General features: G+C 43.9%; 1 protein-coding gene across 1 annotated transcript in view; it reads left to right on the plus strand.

The window, feature by feature from the left end:
* The first annotated feature begins 6061 nt into the window (after positions 1-6061).
* The window catches only part of TMEM131 (transmembrane protein 131), a 176986-nt gene continuing 163011 nt past the window's right edge, over positions 6062-20036 (plus strand). The window contains exon 1 of the mRNA XM_068987504.1: positions 6062-6245. Within this exon, the coding sequence (XP_068843605.1) occupies positions 6062-6245 (184 nt within the window). The remainder of the gene's footprint in view (positions 6246-20036) is intronic.

The following is a 20036-nucleotide window of genomic DNA, read 5'->3' on the forward strand; positions in this document are numbered from 1 at the left end:
TGAATTGATCTGTGCTATTGTTTAGTTAGAGCAGTGGAATTTTAAGTCTTCCGGTTTTGCTATTATTATAAGATGAATATAATAATTAAAAGAGTACTCTGATAAATAAAGCACTGAAAATGCGTAAAATATTAAATGAACCTGAAAATGAAACAGAAGATGAAAACCCTAGCTTGGAGCATCATGTCTCTGCCCTGCCATTACGCTGGACACTTCCCTTCGTTTCCGGGCCTCAGTTTCCTGTTCTATGATGATAATCAAGATTAAAACAGTGACACCATTGGACATCTTCTATGTCCAACAGTTTCATGGAACTTAGTTTATTCAATCTTTACAACTATCAGTAGTTAATTTTTTGTTCTGTTTTTAAAAACACAAAACTGGAAATATATTTAGGGAGGTTGCATAACTGCCCAACAGTAGCTGGAGGTGGGCACAGGCTCGTGCCATAGTTGGTTTCAAAGCCATCCTCAGTGAAAGACTGAAGGTCTATCTCTTGTTCTAAACCCTGTGGGGTTTTTTGGTATGAGGCTGGCTATTCATTACGAGTCACATTGTCAAAAAGAAAACATTTTCTCCAACAAAAAGAATTGTTCTTTTCTTTATAATCACATTTTCTATTGTGTGACAACACACACAGTTTATAAAGATCAAGGAGTCTGCTATTAATATTCCCTGGCCTGTATACTATCAACGGGATTCAAAGAATCAAACCTTTATGACAGAATACAGATGCTAACCATAATGTAGACTAACTCTGAAACACAAATATTCCCCCTGAGAGCTTCACAGGCTCTTTTTTTTTTTTTTTGTAAATTCTTTTCTTTTTTTAATTGAAGTATAGTTGATTTACAATGTTGTGTTAGTTTCAAGTGTACAGAAAGGTGATTCAGTTATACATACATATATATATTTTTCAGATTCTTATTCTTTATAGGTTATTACAAAATATTGAGTATGCTTCTGTATGCTATATAGGTTTATTTGCCCTCCCCTGCTGCTGCTGCTGCTGCTAAGTCGCTTCAGCCGTGTCCGACTCTTCGCGACCCCATGGACTGCAGCCCACCAGGCTCCCCAGTCCCTGGGATTCTCCAGGCAAGAACACTGGAGTGGGTTGCCATTTCCTTCTCCAATGCATGAAAGTGAAAAGTGAAAGGAAAGTCACTCAGTCGTGTTCGACCCTTAGCGACCCCATGGACTGCAGCCTACCAGGCTCCTCTGCCCATGGGATTTTCCAGGCAAGAGTACTGGAGCGGGGTGCCATTGCTTTCTCCGTGCCCTCCCCTAGGCGATAGCCATTTATCTGGTAATTGAATAGATTTAAACCTGGGGCTTCATGAGTTGATGTTTTTTTTTTTTTTTTTTTAAGAATGCAGAGGAGGCTTTCCTGGTGGTCCAGTTGTTAAGAGTCTAGCTTGCAAGGTAGGGGACACCAGTTCGATTCTTGGTCCGGGAAGATTCCACATGCCCAGGGGCAACTAAGCCCGTGCGTCACAACTAGGGAGCCCTTGCTCTAGAGTCCAGGAGCTGCAACTAATGAGCCCATGTGCTTCAAATACAAGCCCGTGCCCTGCCCCAAGAGAAGCCACCACAATGAGAAGTCAGAGCACTGAGCTAGAGAGTAGTCTGCTCCCCAGAACTAGAGAAAACGCTTGCAGCAACAAGACCCAGCACAGCCAAAAGTAACTAGCAAAAATTACCAAAAGTGTAAACTCTAAAAAAAGAGAATTGAAGGTTCCTTAAAAAGCTAAAAACAGAGCTATCATATGATCCATTGAAATTAACCGAGCCTAGAAGAGTCCAGTAGAAATTGAAGTCAAAGATAATAGGAGGTGAGATGGGGGCTGGGGTAGATTGTGTTAGAGCCTTATGGCCCAGCAGAAGAGCTCTGCTTTTTACACTGAGATAGGAGCTATTGCAGGAGACACAAGCGATGTCATGTTTTAGATGGTCGTTCTGCTGCTGTGTTGACAATAGATTATAAGTTTATGTCAAAAAAAGAAAGCAAAGACCACCAGAACTTAAAAAAAATAAAATCAAGCCTGAGTTTACATACTCATCAGGCAAAGAAACATATCAGTGAAAAAGTTTACTGAGTAATTCATGAATTGAGAAAGGTCAGGGTTATTTAGAGGTGCCAGAAAGAGGAAAGGGGGCTGATGGGGGTGAAGCTAATCTAAGACTGAAAACCGGCTTGCTGGATAGGAATGAATAGTGCGGGATCAAACAGAGCCCTTTGTTCACTGGATAGGAACATGCCTTCAGCTAGGCCTAACAAGAGTCTGGCCTAGGGGTCATTCAGAGTTCACAGTCCTTTATCAGCTTCAGTTGGTTTGAACCAGGTGAGGTATACCATCAACTTTCCTTGGCAAGGGCTGTAAGTGGAAAAATTTTCCTTTTACAGTTGGGAACAGAGAAAGCTGTTAGGAAGTTCTTTCAGAAATCCAGGCAGAATAGATAGGGCTCATCCTACAGTGTATCATGGAGGTGATGAGAAGCGGCCGTTGGTTGCTTGGAGTGGCTCTAGAGACAGGAAAAGCTGTGGGCGGAGAAGGTTTGGGGAGCAGATTAAGAGTTCATGTGAGTTTAAGATGTCCGTTAGCTGCAGCAATAGAGACAGTGAGGTCTGGCTGACTTGAGACTTGAAAAAGTATATAGGTGATGTTGAACGTCAGGAGGCCCATGTGTAGTCAACCAACGACCAGTGAGATGGAGCCCTGGGGACTCCGGCAGGACTTCCCCCTCCAAGTCCCAAATTTTAATTCTTACTTATTTTTATTACAATGAAAGTATTCTTGTAAGCCTCCTCAGATATTTTGTGGGAATATAAACAAAGTGGGAATATAAACCAATAAAGGGCTTCCCTGGTAGTTCAGTTCAGTAAAGAACCCACCTGAAATGCAGGAGACAGCCTGAAATACAGGACACCTGGTTTCAATCCCTGGGTCAGGAATATTCCCTGCAGAAGGTAATGGCAACCCACTCCAGTAATCTTGGCCTGGAAAATCCCATGGACAGAGGAGCCTGGTAGGCTGAAGTCCATGGAGTCGAAAGGGTTGGACACAGCTTAGTGACTAAACCACCGCCACCATAAACCAATCCATGATCCTTGGAACTTTCACTGAGCTTAATATGGTTTTTTAATTTCTCCAGATTTATTAGATATCATTTTACAAATAAGGAATTTGAGGCCAGAATAGTTGAGTAATTTGCCTAGCCTCATATAACTAATAAAAGCAGGGCTAGGATTTAAGCCTTAAATTCACCTGAGTCCCCTTCAACTCTGCTTCTAATAGTAGTTTATTATTCCAGGTAGACAACAAACTGAGCAGAAGGTGAAAAGTCCTAACAGTGTGTTGTTCCTTGCATGTATCAATTTGGTGCCATAGTCTTCAAACTTGAGTGTGTCACCCAGTGGCTTGTAAAAACACAAACTTCAGGACCTCAACCCAGCTGAGGTTGAGTATAGGGCTGATTCCACATGTCGTGGATGTGATCTGCAATCTACATGTCTAACAAGTTCCCAGGTGATGCTGGTCTGGGGATGATACATGGAGAATCACAGGTTTAGCTGGTTTTCCCTGATTCTGCCAGCTAAATAGCCTGTCTCCACTTGCCAAATGCCCAGGTCTCTCTAACTCCCCAAAGGGGATTAGGGAGATCTGTTGCTAATTGGAACTTCAGAAAGGTCCTCGGTGATAGTTCCTTCAGTTTCTTTTCTTTCTTTCCTGTTTATGTGTGCACAGCTTGCAGAATCTTAGTTCCCTGACCAGGGATGAACCTGGGGCTCACTGGTGGTGAAGACTCAAGAGTCCTACCCACTGGACTGCCAGGGAATTCCCAGTTCCTTCATTCTCTCCTTCCCAAAGAACATGGGTCTGGGGGGAAAGAGAAAGATGAGGTGATGACAACCCAGGGTACTCTCCATTACAGTTTACCAAGTTGTACGGTCAGTTCTTCGTTTATTATTCTCCCAGCAGTCTCAATGCCCTTCCCTGGGAACAAACTTCCACCATTACTGCTCTGGCTCCCAAAGTCCATCAGGCACAGGGAGGTTCGGATATGGTAGGCCCTAAATGCCTACACAGCTACTGGGGTTTGGGGGCTTAAATAACAAGAAGAGGAGCTTATAAACACAGATAGATGCAGAGACCTTTGGAAGAAACTTGCGCAAGAGAAAGGCCCCAAAGCTTAAGCTTCATTAGCTTCATGGGAATCAGCCTCTGATCAAACAGGTCTGTATATGTCTAAGCTCCAATTACAGACATATGCTTAGTTCCCATGGGGCTCCTGAGCCTCAGGCTAATCAGAGGACTTGGTTGATTCCTGTGTAAGAGAACCTAAGCATTTAATGGTTGAAGAGGCTTGCCTGCCTTGAAACTGGTAATGGGGGAGGAGCTACAGGCTCCTTGCACATTGAAGATAAGTTTTGACCCTGCACTCACATACTTATCTTTGAACTCGATTTCTTCAGTGAGTTGAAAGCCTTCGATCTACAAACATGGAAACGCCCACTTAGAGATGATACTAATTATTCCTATTTAATTACATCAAGAACAAAATTCAACTAAATTCTTACTCTAAAAAATCAGAAAAGTAAAATTGCTTTTCAAAATCAGGGTAAAGACTCAAAAAAATATAAAGTGCTTGCTTGACAAAGACGACGACTGCAGAGGGTAGTACTTTTGAGTTTCTTTTGTATAGCTTTTTGAAATTTTATTTTTCCCACGTAGTTTGTTTCAGGACGTATTAGCGGTGGACTCGGCTTTAGTACAACATTCACTCAACAAATCCAGCTCAGCGTTAAGTGAACTGCTCTGTAGTTAGGGGAAGTTACTAAAAGAGTTACTAAATTAGGAGTGAAGGGAAGTTACTAATTGATTAAAGAGAAAGTTTGTAGAGAACAGCCACGCCCACGAAGAACCTTGACCTAAGACGGAAAGGGCCTCTAAGAGGCATGAGGTGGCTTCCTGATTTGTGCTGGGCCTTGAAGGAAATAGGTGAATAAAATATATTAAGAATTATTCCAAGTTGGAGAAAGTCAGCCACTGCCACTTTACACACACACACAGCAAAGGGCTTTCCCACAGCAAACTCGGCACAATCCAAGGGCAGGAGGATTCCACGAAGCGTTCCAGAGTACTCTATCTTCAAGGGTGCAAAGATGAACAGTGCAGGTCCACGTCCCCCAAGGCAGCGCCACCGGGAAACTGAAGCAGGTCCCGCGTATTCTCGAAGCGGCTGAGAAGCGGGGGTGCGGCCTGGAGAAGTCACTGGAATGGATTTTCCGCGTTGGACTTCGAGGTCTGGATATGCAATCAGTTCTGTGGAAGGCTCTCGCATTGCAGTACAGGGGATGCAAGGGTTTGTTCCCTGCTTCTCAGCTGCCGCCCTGCCTCCCCCAGCGCCCCGAAACCCCGCCCCGCTCCCGCCCCCGCCCCAGGGCGGCTGCGCGGCCAGGCCCCACCCCCCCCGTCCCCACGTGATCGTCGTCCCTGCCTCCACGAAGCGTGGGCCGCCATCACAAGTTCTGGCGGCTGGGCCCCGGCCGGCCTCCCTCCTCCCCTTTGCCGGTGGGGGCATCAAGTGACAGGTTGGGTTTGTGTTGACCCGTCTCGTCTGGCCTTTGGAGCCGTGGGCCTCTGAGAGCAGGACGAGGAGTTCGGACCGAACAACTCCGGGGCGGACGGACGGACCGGCGGGCTGCCCAGGTGACGGCACGGCGGGGGCGGTGCCCAGAGCCGCGCCCCGCCCCTCGCAGGCCAGCGCCCAGAGCCCGCGGCCCGTGCCCGTTTCCAGTATGGCCGCCAGCCGTGCTTGACCCGCGGCCTCTCCGCTTCGACTCCCCGTGGGCGATGCTGAGGCGGAGGCCGTGACTGACACGCTCGCTCACACGCACGCACGGACCCAGACCCACGTCCGGAGCCCGAGCCCTGGGCCCGGAACCGCTGTCTGCCCCCGGCGCCGCGGCCAGAGCCCGGACCACGGCTCCCGCGCCGCCGCCGCCTAGCCGAGAAGGACCGCGCCGGACCTCGAGCGCGGCGGACCCCGGCCGGCAGGGATGGGGAAGCGGGCCGGAGAAGGAGCAGCGGGATCCGCCTCCGCTGCCTCCACGTCCGCCGTGGCCGGTCTGGAGCCCGCGGCCGGCCGCGGCGGGGGCCCGCGGAGCGCAGCCGCCGGCTTCCTGGGAGCGCTGCACCTGGTGATGACCCTCGTCGTGGCCGCGGCGCGGGCCGAGAAGGAAGGTGGGTGTCAGCCGGCCGGCATCTCCCGGGCCCGGCCCCGCGGCTGTCACCGCGCCCTCGCGGAGGCCGCTGCCGGGCTGCGACCGGGGAGGAAGGGCCGCGGCTCGCGGCTCGGAGGGCGGCCGGGCGCAGGGCTCGGTCCGGCGCGAAGTTGCTCGGTCGACTCTCGTCCCGAGCCGGGAACTCGCAGTTCGGATGCCAACTTGCGGCTTTGACCGCACGGAGTTGCTCTTGTTCTCCGTGATTCTTTCCCCTCGTCTCACCCTCGTCTTCCCCCTTGTCTCCTGTCACTTCCATTTCAAAACTTCCTGAGTTCTCGTATATTCTTGCCACTTGGCCCACTAGGTAGGAGGGGCATATTTTTAGACTTGATTGTTGTTAATAAGCAAATTTCAGGACACTTTTTTTTTGGTTGCGGTTTTAATAACGGCGTGCGAACAGAGCTCACTTTAAATTGTAAAAATAGCGAGACTGGGGGACAGCTTGCCAAATTTTACTTTAGATTTGTTTAAACGTTTTTGGAGGAGGAATCTTCTATCTTCAGCTTCCCTCTTAAGTATTGGTTTGCAGTATTGATGATTGTTTAGCTAACAGTTCTCTAATATTTTTTACATACGTAACTGGGTGTCATTGTTTTTAATATGAAAAACTTTAAAAACCAATGTCAAGTTTCTAGCTTGCAAACCTTTACCTGTAATTTACAATTAAGGGCTAACTAAGTCTTATTTTTAGAAAACTCTGGTTAGTATTGTATGACTGTAAACCCGGTGTTTTTCCGGGGTTAAAAATGATTTTGTAACCTAGAAGCCCAGATCTGCAATTTTGTTGGCACTACCTGTTTTTGAACCTGAGGAAATAAGTGACCACAGAGCCTTCGTGAAGAAATCACTAAAAGTGAATGGTTTATAAAAAGCTAAGCAAGATTTGTTAGTTTAGCTTCCATTTCACGCTAAACTGCCACTGCAAGGGAAGTAATTTCTTGCCACAGTGAGTTTAGGGTTGACGTTCTACTTTACAACTAAAGTCACTTTTTATTGTTATAGAAGGCAACAGCAAAGCAAAGCAAATTCATGTTAAAGTGCCAGGTGCTTCAGTTTACTGGGTTTTTTTGTTGTTGTTGTTCAAAACGGTATAATTAACTCTTAAGCAGTTTGGGTTAACATAGGAGGAAGTTATTCAAAGAATTGCTGTCTGTAGAAAGGATTCATCTACAGAGGCAAGATTATTTCTTGAATGAAATATTGCTGCTTTAGGACTAGGCAGGCCTGGGGTTGTCACAGTTCATCTTTGGTTACACATCCGCAGTTGATTGGTTCTCGTGTGGCCGTGGCACCCAGCACAGCCTGGCATGTAGTTGGTGTGTCCAGTAAATCTGAAATGGTACAATAAGTTAAGGTCTCCTTGAGTGTAAAGTAGTGCTTGGCAGGTGTCCTGGTTTTTGTCTTCCTTGGATTACCTTGCACAGTGCCAGGCACACAGTAGGCATTTAACATTTGTTTGAGGGAGTAATTATATTCATGGGTCGTTAACACAGGGAACTAAAATGATTGAGTCCAGTAAAACATTTAGTTTGTATTGTCCTTCTGCTTATTTTTCCAGCAGCCATTTTTTATGCTAATTCTTGTTGTATACTTAAGAAAAATCCTTTGTTTGAGAAATGTCAGACTAATTCCTATTTGCTAATTTCCCTTTTGTATGGTTTATAAGTTTTAGTACATCTCTCTAATACCCATAAATGTAAGGGTCAGGGGAGGAGAATTTGGGCCCCGGTGTACAAGAATGAAAAGATGGGGTTGAATCAGCCAGTGGTCCTGGCAGAATCAGACACCTTTTGTGGCCTGTGTTGTGTCTGTATGAACAATTTGAACAGAGAAATTATCTATTGAAGATATTGACAGTTAGAACAGAGGACTCTGCCCGTCACCAATGGATCTGATTCTGATGAAATATTCCAGGAAGAAAGCTCCAAAATTGGCCAGTGCTTTCAGTCTCCTTGGTGATCAAATTCTAATAGTTTTTGTTTGAGTAAGTAGGAGAAGTGAGATTGGTTTTCTTACATGAATGTGATACCACAAGTTTGGCCCCGTTTGCCCCCCAAAGGGTGCTGTTTTGAGTTTTTTTCTCAGCAAATCTGAGCAGATTTCTGAAGGCAGCTGAATTCACTCTGTCCATTTACAACCTGAGGATTTTTGGTGTGGTTTTATTTTGGTAGTATAAACTACCTTAACTTTTTGAAGCTAAGACTTACCTGCAATTTTAATGATGGTTCTCTGGGTATCTTGTATGTTAGTATATTTCTGTTGCAGCCGAATTTCACTGGAAAATCTTCAAAACTAAGTAGAACTCATCATCTTCTAAAGAAAAGCAGCAGAAATTCCTAGATTACCTAATGCAGAGTTCATGTTTGGTTCAGGTGTTAATTTTAAGTCAGAAGCATGAGGCAACCTTTGTCTTAACATCCTGTATGTCTTCAGTTCAGCTCAGTCACACAGTCGTGTCCGACTCTTCGCGACCCCATGGACTGCAGCATGCCAGGCTTCCCTGTCCATCACCAACTCCCGGAGCTTGCTCAGACTCATGTCCCTTGAGTCGGTGATGCCATCCAACCATCTCATGCTCTGTCGTTCCCTTCTCCTCCCGCTTTCAGTCTTTCCCAGCATCAGCATCAGGGTCTATTCCAGAGAGTCAGTTCTTCGCATCAGGTGTCCAAAGTATTGGAGCTTCAGCAGCAGTCCTTCCAATGAATATTCAGGACTGATTTTCTTTAGGATTGACTGGTTGGATCTCTTTGCAGTCCAAGAGACTCAAGAGTCTTCTCCAACACCTCTGTTCAAAAGCATCAATTCTTCGGCTCTCAGCTTTCCTACATGTCTTAACACTCCTATATCTTAACATCTGTCTTCACTAATCTGTGAGGGTGTGTTTCACGAGTCTAGAGAAAAGGGGACCTTTGAGGATGTTTTGACTGTGCTCTGTAGTTTGTAAGGACTTTGAAAGAGTTGTCCAAGGTAGAAGTTACTGTAATTATTACAACTTAATTGCTTGTTCTGGATTGCTGGCAGTTTTCCCTGAATCTAAGATCTCGATATTCAGAAGAGTGCAAATAGGGGGATGGTGTAGTGAAAATATATTAAAAATATAGTGAAAATATGTATGTATATGTTAAACGTCTAACATTTAGTAGTAGTTTTATTTGTAAGTCTGCCCATTCATTATTACCAACAAATAAAAGCTTTTTAAAAAAGCATCATGCATGCGAAGTCACCTCAGTTGTATGACTCTTTGTGGCGCTATGGACTGTAGCCCTCCAGGCTCCTGTGTCCTTGGGATTTCCCAGGCAAGAAGACTGGAGTGGGTTGCCATGCCTTCCTCAAAAAAAGCATCATATATCATCTGTGATATAGTTTCATTTTGAAATGTTTGGGGGCGTGGTTGTCTTTTAACTTTTTATAAATGTCGAGCTACATTGTATGTATCTAGTAAATGTGAAGTTGGGTAAATTCTCAGGAATGTGATTGTTTTAGTCTGGTACAGTTTCACATGTTATTATCACTAACCGGCGATTTATGGCAGGGTGGAGTTGGGATAGTCTTTCTCAGCACTTTTAAGTTTGTCTACCAGATACTTTTGTTTCATGCACAAATTTTTGTTTTAAGCTGTGTTTGTGACAGAAGTGTGGAAGGAGGGTACAGAAGTGTTCAGTCTCCAAAGCATATGAACAGAAAGTGCTTAGGAATAAAAGCAGGAAGAAAAGAGATAAACCTAATTTGGTCAGGTTTTTTTTTGTCTTAGATGGTAGATTGATCAGGAGTGGTATTTACTTTCTTTTTATTGAATTTTTACTTTGTAATATAAACATGTTTTTTAAGAATGATTTTCTAAAGAGTGAGATGTTTCCATCCTTTGCATGAGGGTAGAGTGATTACTTTTTAATTTAGAGCCTGATAAGTAGAATATTCATTCATGTTGTTTAGTCGCTGAGTCTTGTCTGACTCTTTTGCAACCCTGTGGACTGTAGCCCACCAGGTTCCCCTGTCCATGGGATTTCCCAGGCAAGAATAGTGGAATGGGTTCCCATTTCCTTCACCAGGGGATCTTCCCCACCCAGGGGTCAAACCCAGGTCTCCTACATTGTCTGGAGGATTCTTTATGACTGGGCCACCTGGAAAGCCCGTATTCATTCATAGTGCTCCATTAAGGAACTTCAGTCACTTGCTTTTTACTAAAAGCTGTTCAGTACTGCCCAGATCTGTGCTGGGCAGCAGTGAAATACTGTCGTTGAAAACAGTGTGCTCCCTCTTTCTCTTGCTGAGGACTGTTTTCCTCCTCTTTGTAATCCTTGCCACCATCCTCAGAGATCCATGCCCCCCTCCCCAATCAACTTTTGGGGAGTAGGTGTAAAATCATTAATTTGTTATCATCCAGAGTAGAGTCATAAGCTAAGCTACTCTTGGAGAAAAATGAAATCATTGCCAGGTGCTTGATATTTTTTAAGTTCTCCTTCCTCTGCCTGTGGCTTGAGCTCTCTGATTGGCCCCGTCAGTGGGAGATGCCTTTTTTCTCTGGCTGAGTTTTTCCTTATCTGTGGTAAGCAGCATTGGGCACTGTCGATAGCTTCTTCTTGGAACTTCTCTCCCTTCATTTCTGTGACTTTGTACTTCTTGGTCATCATCCTGCCCCGCTCTCAGTCGCTGCTCTCTGGCTGCTTGTTGGCTATCTTCCCTCTCTTGCATGTCTGGCGACCAATACACACTGCTTGTGTCCAGAGCAGAATTGTCTGATGCCACCTCCAGTTTCCCAGTTTTTATTAACGCCATGATTATTCTGTCTGCCACGTTGGTCTCAAGGGGCATGTTGGAGTGTTAACTTCCTTGGGCAGCTTGCCCACAGCCTCCAGGCTGGGGCACTGCTGGGGATCCTCACCTCCCAGCTGTCTCCACTTCCCTTCATTCTGCCATCCCTTCTCCAAATTTGGATTGTCTCTGTTACTCAGCTGTCATTTATTTTGGTGCTTAATCAGGTACTGCCTCATTGAGCTACCTAAATTCCTTTATGGGGGTCCTTCTTCACCCAGACCAGAATTTCTGTGGGGCAGAATCTCTGTCAACATCTGCAGTGTGGACAGGGCAGGCGTTTAGTTTTAAACGGAAGTTTGCCTCGAATAACCTCATTCTCCTGTTCTCATATCTGAGTTCTGGATTGAGAGTCCAGAGTACAGGAAACCTATACTTGAACTTGGGTTCAAGTACCATTAGCAGTTCTGCTCTGGTAAGACATAGAGCGACGCCACATTTATCTTCCCTACATGTTGCTTTCCCTTGTAACTAAAATGAGTAACATACACTTATCTAAACCATCACTTTTCATAAAACCCCAATTTACAGATCATGAAACAGGCACAGAGAAATTAAGGAATGTTTCCAAGGTAACAGAGCTGGTAGGCATTTAAGCTCGGGTTCCTTTGCAGGCCATCTCTGCCTTGAGCCAAGCTTTTCAATCCTAAATGGGTATATAAGGTAGTAGGTTTTGTCGTATACCAACTGGTTAGTGAACAGTCCTGGACTTCCCAGTGGTCTAGTGGGTAAGCATCCACCTGCCATTGCAGGGGACGGGGTTCAATTCCTGGTCCAGGAAGATCCCACATGCTGAGGAACAGCTAAGCCCATGTGCGACAACTACTGAGCCTGTGCTCTAGAGGCTGGGAGCGGCACCTACCTGAAGCCTGTGCACCCAAGAGCTTGTGCTCCACAAGAAAAGCCACTGCAATGAGAAGTGAGTGCTCTGCAATGAAAAGTAGCCCCGGCTCACTTCATCTGAAGTCCTCACACAGCAACAAAGACCCAGAGCAGCCAAAAAAATAAATAAAAATTAGTAAAAAAAAAAAAAAAAAAAAGAACTGTCCTGCCAGTTTGTGCAAAACCAGCATGTGAAGTATTCAAGTGAGATGCAGTTTTTAAAAAAAAAAACTGTAAACATTCGTAACACTTTCTGTCAACATTAATGTTGAACATCTTTGTGCCAAGCACTGTGCTGATTGCTTTACAAGCCTCATCTCTCTTAATGCTCACATTTAGGCCACATGGGGACCACCACAGTTGTTCTTCCTACTTTCCGTAAATCTGTCTGTTCTTGACGACAATTCCTCTGTTGCTGTCATTACTGCTTAGAGTAGGGAAGGGGTGGTGGTGGTGTGTGTGCTTGTTTGTGATAGTATAAAACAGAATTTTAATCTCCAGTAAAATGAGACAGTATAATATGTAATGGTTCTTGTTGTGCATGCAACTTAGAGGTCAGTTTGGAAAATTTTTTAATTTCACAAAAAATTTCATGTTGGTTGTAAAAATGAAACATTGTAAAATATGGATGAGTAAATTGAGAAAGGGCTTCCCTCGTAGCTCAATTGGTAAAGAATCTTCCTGCAATGCAGGAGACCTGGGTTCGATCCCTGGGTCGGGAAGATCCCCTGGAGAAGGAAATGGCTACCCACTCCAGTATTCTTGCCTGGGAAATCCTGTGGAGAAAGGAGTCTGGTGGGCTGCAGTCCATGGCATCACAGAGAGTTGGACACAATTTAGCGACTGCACCACCACCACCAAGTTGAGAAAATTTCTGTCATCTGTCAAGTAGAAAGAACCAGTATCAGTCACGATCTCTCTTCCTTCTCCCCCCACCTCCCTGCTCCTCAGTTAAACAACAGATACTGCCATGTTGTCTTGGAAGTATCACTTGATGCATCTCAGCAACACCGTGGGAGGGGTGCCAGCTCTCCCGCATTAGCTCCTGTGTGTGTTCAGTCATGTCTGACTTTTTGCAGCCCCAGGCACCTCTGTCCATGGAATTTTCCAGGTGAGAATCCTGCAGTGGGTTAGTTTTCTTCTCCAAGGAAACTTCCTGACCCAGGGATTGAACCTGTGTCTCCTGCATTGGCAGGCGGATTCTTTACCACTGAGCCACTGGGGAAGCCCTTCTTTAAAGTCCTTGCTCACTTGGCAGTAAAAGATGCCCCTTTGTTTAGTTGATTTTTAAATATCGCTCAGTTCAGTTCAGTCGCTCAGTTGTGTCCAACTCTTTACGACCCCATGAATCGCAGCACGCCAGGCCTCCTTGTCCATCACCAACTCCCGGAGTTCACTCAGACTCACGTCCATCGAGTTGGTGATGCCATCCAGCCATCTCATCCTCTGTCGTCCCCTTCTCCTCCTGCTCCCAATCCCTCCCGGCATCAGGGTTTTTTCCAGTGCGTCAACTCTTTGCATGAGGTAGCCAAAGTACTGGAGTTTCAGCTTCAGCATCAGTCCTTCCAGTGAACACCCAGGACTGAGCTCCTTTAGAATGGACTGGTTGGATCTCCTTGCAGTCCAAGGGACTCTCAAGAGTCTTCTTCAACACCACAGTTCAACAGCATCAATTCTTTGGCGCTCAGCTTTCTTCACAGTCCAACTCTCACATCCATACATGACCACTGGAAAAACCATAGCCTTGACTAGATGGACCTTTGTTGGCAAAGTAATGTCTCTGCTTTTGAATATGCTATCTAGGTTTCTCATAACTTTTCTTCCAAGGAGTAAGCGTCTTTTAATTTCATGGCTGCAATCATCATCTGCAGTGATTTTGGAGCCCAAAAAAATAAAGTCTGACACTGTTTCCCCATCTATTTGCCATGAAGTGATGGGACCGGATGCCATGATCTTAGTTTTCTGAATGTTGAGCTTTAAGCCAACTTTTTCACTCTTCTCTTTTACTTTCATCAAGAGTCTTTTGAGTTCCTCTTCACTTTCTGCCGTAAGAGTGGTGTTATCTGCATATCTGAGGTTATTGATATTTCTCCCTGCAATCTTGATTCCAGCTTGTGCTTCTTCCCTGAATGATGGAGTAGGTAAAAGATGTATCTCAGGTTCAGAGAGAGGATGGATAGAGCTCCAGGTGAGATACTAAGATCACATAGTCTTGAAATTCTGGGTGACCCATGGCAGGATTCTGCTTATGAACCCAAGTTGAAGTATATCACGAGAAAGGAATTCTGGGAATCACCATTCCACTGTGCATGGCAAGAAGATGGGGTAGGAAGAATATACCAGATTTACTCTGTGAGTTATCTACATTAATGAGGAAGTCCAGAAGAGGTAGAAACAGTGTTCAGAATGCGGCTCTGGTCATCTCCTGCTCTCTGGCTGTGTGAGGGCAGGTAAGTAGAGTTAACCTCTACCTGTCTCAGGTTCACTGTCTTTAGGATCGGGGTAGTAAGAGATGATAGTACGTGGAGTTGGACTTCCCAGGTGTTGCTAGTGGTAAAGAATCCGCCTGCCAATGTTAGAGTCTAAGAGACGCGAGTTCCATCCCTGGGTCGGGAAGACCCTCTGGAGGAGGGCACAGCAACCCACTCTAGTATTCTCGCCTGGAGAATCCAATGGACAAGAGCCTGGCAGGCTATAGTCCATGGGCTTGCAAAGGGTCGAACATGGCTGAAGCAACTTAGCATGCATGCTCATGCAGAGATTTACCACAGTACTGGCTGTCAAGCCCTTAGCACAGTGCCCAGCACACTAGGAAAAAAAAAATTGGTAAGACTGAACATTTTTACACATTTGCTGGCCATTTGTATTTCTTTTCTGTTGTTTGATCACATCTTTGTCAATCTTTCCATTGGTGTTTGAATTTTGCTTTTTGACTGAAATGAACATTTAAGGAGTTCATATTTTTTCCAGTTCCATTAACATTTGGATTATTTGTTTTAATTTTCTATCTATTATTATTACTTAAAAGTTTATTGACCAAATATGTCACTTTTCCTTCTTGGTTTCTGCTTTTGTTGTTATGTCTAAAAAGCTCTGTGTATAAGGTGATAGATTCACCAGTATTGTATCTAAATGCTTCTACTTTTAAATGCAAATCTCTGTTTCTTCACAGTTTGTTGCTATTAGGGAATCTATTTTTCTCAAATACTTAGTTGTCTTAACACCACTCATTGAATTATACACAGTATTTCCTTTTCATGTAAATTGTATTGCATTCATGGATCTGTTTGTTTATTTTCTGGGGTTTTTTTTTCCTTCACAGATACATTTGTATATTTCTGTTTTAAATTTAAGTACTACATCTTCTGTGATGCACCTCCACACTGGCTAGTTTAAATAAAGAGCTGTATCCTGACCCTAATGGGATAATCACAGAAAACTAATCAAGTTGATCACATGGACCACAGCCTTGTCTCACTCAGTGAACCTAAGAGCCCTGCCGTGTGGGGCCACCCAGGATGGATGGGTCATGGTGGAGGGTTCTGACAAAACGTGGTCCACTAGAGAAGGCAGGGGCAAACCACTCCAGTATCCTTGCCTGGAGAACCCCATGAACAGTATGAAAAGGCAAAAAGATAGGACACTGAATAACTCCCCAGGTCAGTAGCTGCCCAGTATGCTACTGGAGCTCAGTGGAGAACTAACTCCAGAAAGAATGAAAAGACAGAGCGAAAGTGAAAACAATGCCCAGTTGTGGGCGTGACTGGTGATGCAGGGTCTGATGCTGTAAAGAGCAATATTGCATAGGAACCTGGAATGTTAGGTCCATGAATCAAGGTAAGTTGGAAGTGGTCAAACAGGAGATGGCAAGAGTGAACATTGACATTTTAGAAATCGGTGAACTAAATAAAATGGACCGGAATGGGCGAGTTTAATTGAGGTGACCATTATATCTACAACTGTGGGCAAGAATCCCTTAGGAGAAATGGAGTGGCGATCACAGTCAACAAGAGTCTGAAAGGCAGTACTTGGATGCAATCTTAAAAATGACAGAATGATCTCTGTTCGTTTCCAAGGCAAATCATTCAGTATCACAGTAATTCAAGTCTGTTCTCCAACCAGTAACACTGAAGAAGCTGAAGTTGAATGGTTCTATGAAGATGTACAAGACCTTCTAGAAGTAACATCCCAAAATATGTCCTTTTCATCGTAGGGGACTGAAATACAAAAGTAGGAAGTCTAGAGATACTTGGAGTAACAGGCAAATTTGGCCTTGGAGTACAAAATGAAACAAGGTAAAGGCTAACAGAGTTTCGTCAAGAGAGCGCACTGGTCATAGCAAACACCCTCTTCCAGCAACACAAGAGAAGACTCTACACATGAACATCACCAGATGGTCAATATCAAAATGAGATTGATTGTATTCTTTCGCAGCCTGAGATGGAGAAGCTCTATACAGTCAGCAAAAACAAGACCGGGAGCTGACTGTGGCTCAGATCATGAATTCCTTATTGCCAAATTCAGACTTAAATTGAAGAAAGTAGGGAAAACCACTAGACCATTCAAGTATGACTTACATCAGATCCCTTACAATTATACAGTAGTAGTGATTCAGGGGATTAGCTCTGATAGACACAGTGCCTGAAGAACTATGGACGGAGGTTTGTGACACTCTACAGGAGGCAGTGATCAAGACCGTCCCCATGGGAAAAAAATGCAAAAAGTCAAATTGGCTGTCTGAGGAGCCCTTACAAATAGCTGAGAAAAGAAGAGAAGCAGAAGGCAAAGGAGAAAAGGAAAGATATACCCATTTGAATGCAGAGTTCCAAAGAATAGCAAGGAGAGATAAGAAAGCCTTCCTCAGTGATCAGTGCAAAGAGATAGAGGGAAACAATAGAATGGGAAAGACTAGAGATTGCTTCAAGAAAATTAGAGATACCAAGGGAACATTTCATGCAAAGATGGGCTCGATAAAGGACAGCAATGGTATGGACCTAACAGAAGCAGAAGATATCAAGAAGAGGTGGCAAGAATATACAGAAGAACTATACAAAAAAGATCTTCATCACCTAGATAACCATGATGATGTGATCACTCACCCAGAGCCAGACATCCTTTAATGTGTAGTCAGGTGGGCCTTAGGAAGCATCACTATGAACAAAGCTAGTGGAGGTGATGGAATTCCAGTTGAGCTATTTCAAATCCTAAAAGATGATGCTGTGAAAGTGCTGCACTCAATATGCCAGCAAATTTGGAAAACAGTGGCCACAGGACTGGAAAAGGTCAGTTTTCATTCCAATCCCAGAGAAGAGCAATGCCAAAGAATGCTCAAACTACCACACAATTGCACTCATCTCACACGCTAGCAAAGGAATGTTCAAACTTTTCCAAGTCAGGGTTCAACAGTATGTGAACCGAGAACTTCCAGATGTTCAAGCTGGATTTAGAAAAGACAGAGGAACCAGAAATCAAATGCCAACATCCATTGGATCATCGAAAAAGCAAGAGAATTCCAGAAAAATATCTACTTCTGTTTCATTGATTATACCAAAGTGTGTGTGTAGATCACAACAAACTGGAAAATTCTTAAAGAGATGGAAATACCAGACCAGCTTAGCTGCCTCCTGAGAAATCTGTATTGCATGTCAAGAAACAACAGTTAGAACTGGACATGGAACAACAGATTGGTTCCAAATTGGGAAAGGAGTATGTCAAGACTGTATATTGTCACCCTGCTTATTTAACTTATATGCAGAGTACATCATGGGAAATGTTGGCTGGATGAAGCACAAGCTGGAATCAAGATTGCCAGGAGAAATATCAATAACCACAGATATGCAGATGACCCCAGCCTTGTGGCAGAAAGTGAAGAAGAACTGAAGAGCCTCTTGATGAAAGTGAAAGAGGAGAGTGAGAAAGCTGGCTTAAAGCTCAACATTGAGAAAACTAAGATCATGGCATCCGGTCCCATCATTTAATGGCAAATAGATGGTGAAACAATGGAAACAGTGAGAGACTTTATTTTCTTGGGCTCCAGAATCACTGCAGATGGTGACTGCAGCCATGAAATTAAAAGACGCTTGCTCCTTGGAAGAAAAGCTATGGCCAACCTAGACAACATATTTAAAAGCAGAGACATTACTTTATCGACAAAGGTCCGTCTAGTCAAAGCTATGGTTTTTCCAGTAGTCATGTATGGATGTGAGAGTTGGGCCATAAAGAAAACTGAGCACCGAAGAATTGATGCTTTTGAACTGTGGTGTTGGAGAAGACTCTTGAGAGTCCCTTGGACAGCAAGGAGATCAAACCAGTCAGTCCTAAAGGAAATTAGCCCTGGATATTTGTTGGAAGGACTGATGCTGAAGCTGAAGCTCCAATACTTTGGCCACCTCATGCAAAGAGCTGACTCATTGGAAAAAGACCCTGATGCTGGGAAAGATTGAAGGCAGGAGAAGGGGACGACAGAGGATAAGATGGTTGGATGGCATCACCAACTGAATGGACATGAGTTTGAGCAGGCTCTGGGAGTTGTTGATGGACAGGGAATGTGTGCTGCATTCCGTGGGGTTGCAAAGAGTCAGACAAGACTGAGTGACTGAACTGAATTAAATTGGTACAGCCACTGTGAGAAACCGTATAGAAGTTCCCCAAAAACCTAAAAATAGAGCTGCCATATTATCCAGCAGTTGCACTCTTGACCATGTATCTGCAGAAAACACTAAATGGAAAAGATACAAGTACCCCAGTATTCATAGCTTCACTATTTACAATGGCCAAGATACGGAAACCACCTAATGTCCATCGTTAGATGAATGAATGAAGAATGTGTGTGTGTGTGTATATGTGTGTGAATATGTCAGCAATATTTTGCAGTTTTCAGTGTAAAGGTCTTAACTACCTTTCTTTGGTCAGATGTGTCTCCAAGCATTTCGTATTTTTTTTACCATTCTAAATGGTATTTTAAATTCTGTTTCTGATTGTTTATTGCTAGAATATAGACACAAACTGATTTTCATATGTTAATTTTTTTTGCACTTTTCATTTTATTTAAAAAAAAATTTTATTTCTACTTTATTTTGCTTTACAATACTGGATTGATTTTGCCATACATTGACATGAATCAGCCACGGGTGTACATGAGTTCCCAATCCTGAACCCCCCCTCCCGCCTCCCACCCCATATCATCTCTCTGGATCATCCCCGGGCACCAGCCCCAAGCATCCTGTATCCTGTATAGAACATAGACTGGTGATTCGTTTCTTACATGATAGTATACATGTTTCAATGCCATTCTCCCAAATCATCCCACCCTCTCCCTCTCCCACAGAGTCCAAAAGTCCGTTCTACACATCTGTCTCTTTTGCTGTCTCCCATACAGGGTTATCCTTACTATCTTTCTAAATTCCATATATATGTGTTAGTATACTGTATTGGTGTTTTTCTTTCTGGCTTACTTCACTCTGTATAATCGGCTCCAGTTTCATCCACCTCATTAGAACTGTATTCTTCTTAATGGCTGAGTAATACTCCATTGTGTATATGTACCACAGCTTTCTTATCCATTCATCTGCTGATGGGCATCTAGGGTGTTTCCATGTCCTGGCTATTATAAACAGTGCTGTGATGAACATTGGGGTACTCGTGTCTCTTTCAATTGTGTTTTCCTCATTTATTAATACATATAATATATACATTTTCTTTATTCTCTAATCCTTGTAAAAGACTTATTAATTTCAGTAGGTCTTTTGTAGATTTCATTGTAACTCTACCTAGATGATTATGTCTGAAAATAAAGGCAGTTCCTCTTTCCCAGTCTGTATACTTTTTATCTTTCTTGCCTGATTGTACTGGCTGTAACCTCCCATGCAGTGTTTAATAGAAGGAGTGGAAATCCCTGATGTCTGGTTAGATGAGGGTTTTATCAGGAATGTACATTGCATTTATCAGCTTTTTATGTAGCTGTTCGGATTTTGTTTTGTTTTTAATAATACAGTGAATCACTAACCTTGAGTTTCTCAACCTAGACCATGATGTATTATCTTTATAATATATTATT

This window comes from Capricornis sumatraensis, chromosome 1 (assembly GCF_032405125.1).
Source record: "Capricornis sumatraensis isolate serow.1 chromosome 1, serow.2, whole genome shotgun sequence".
Taxonomy (NCBI): Eukaryota; Metazoa; Chordata; class Mammalia; order Artiodactyla; family Bovidae; genus Capricornis; species Capricornis sumatraensis.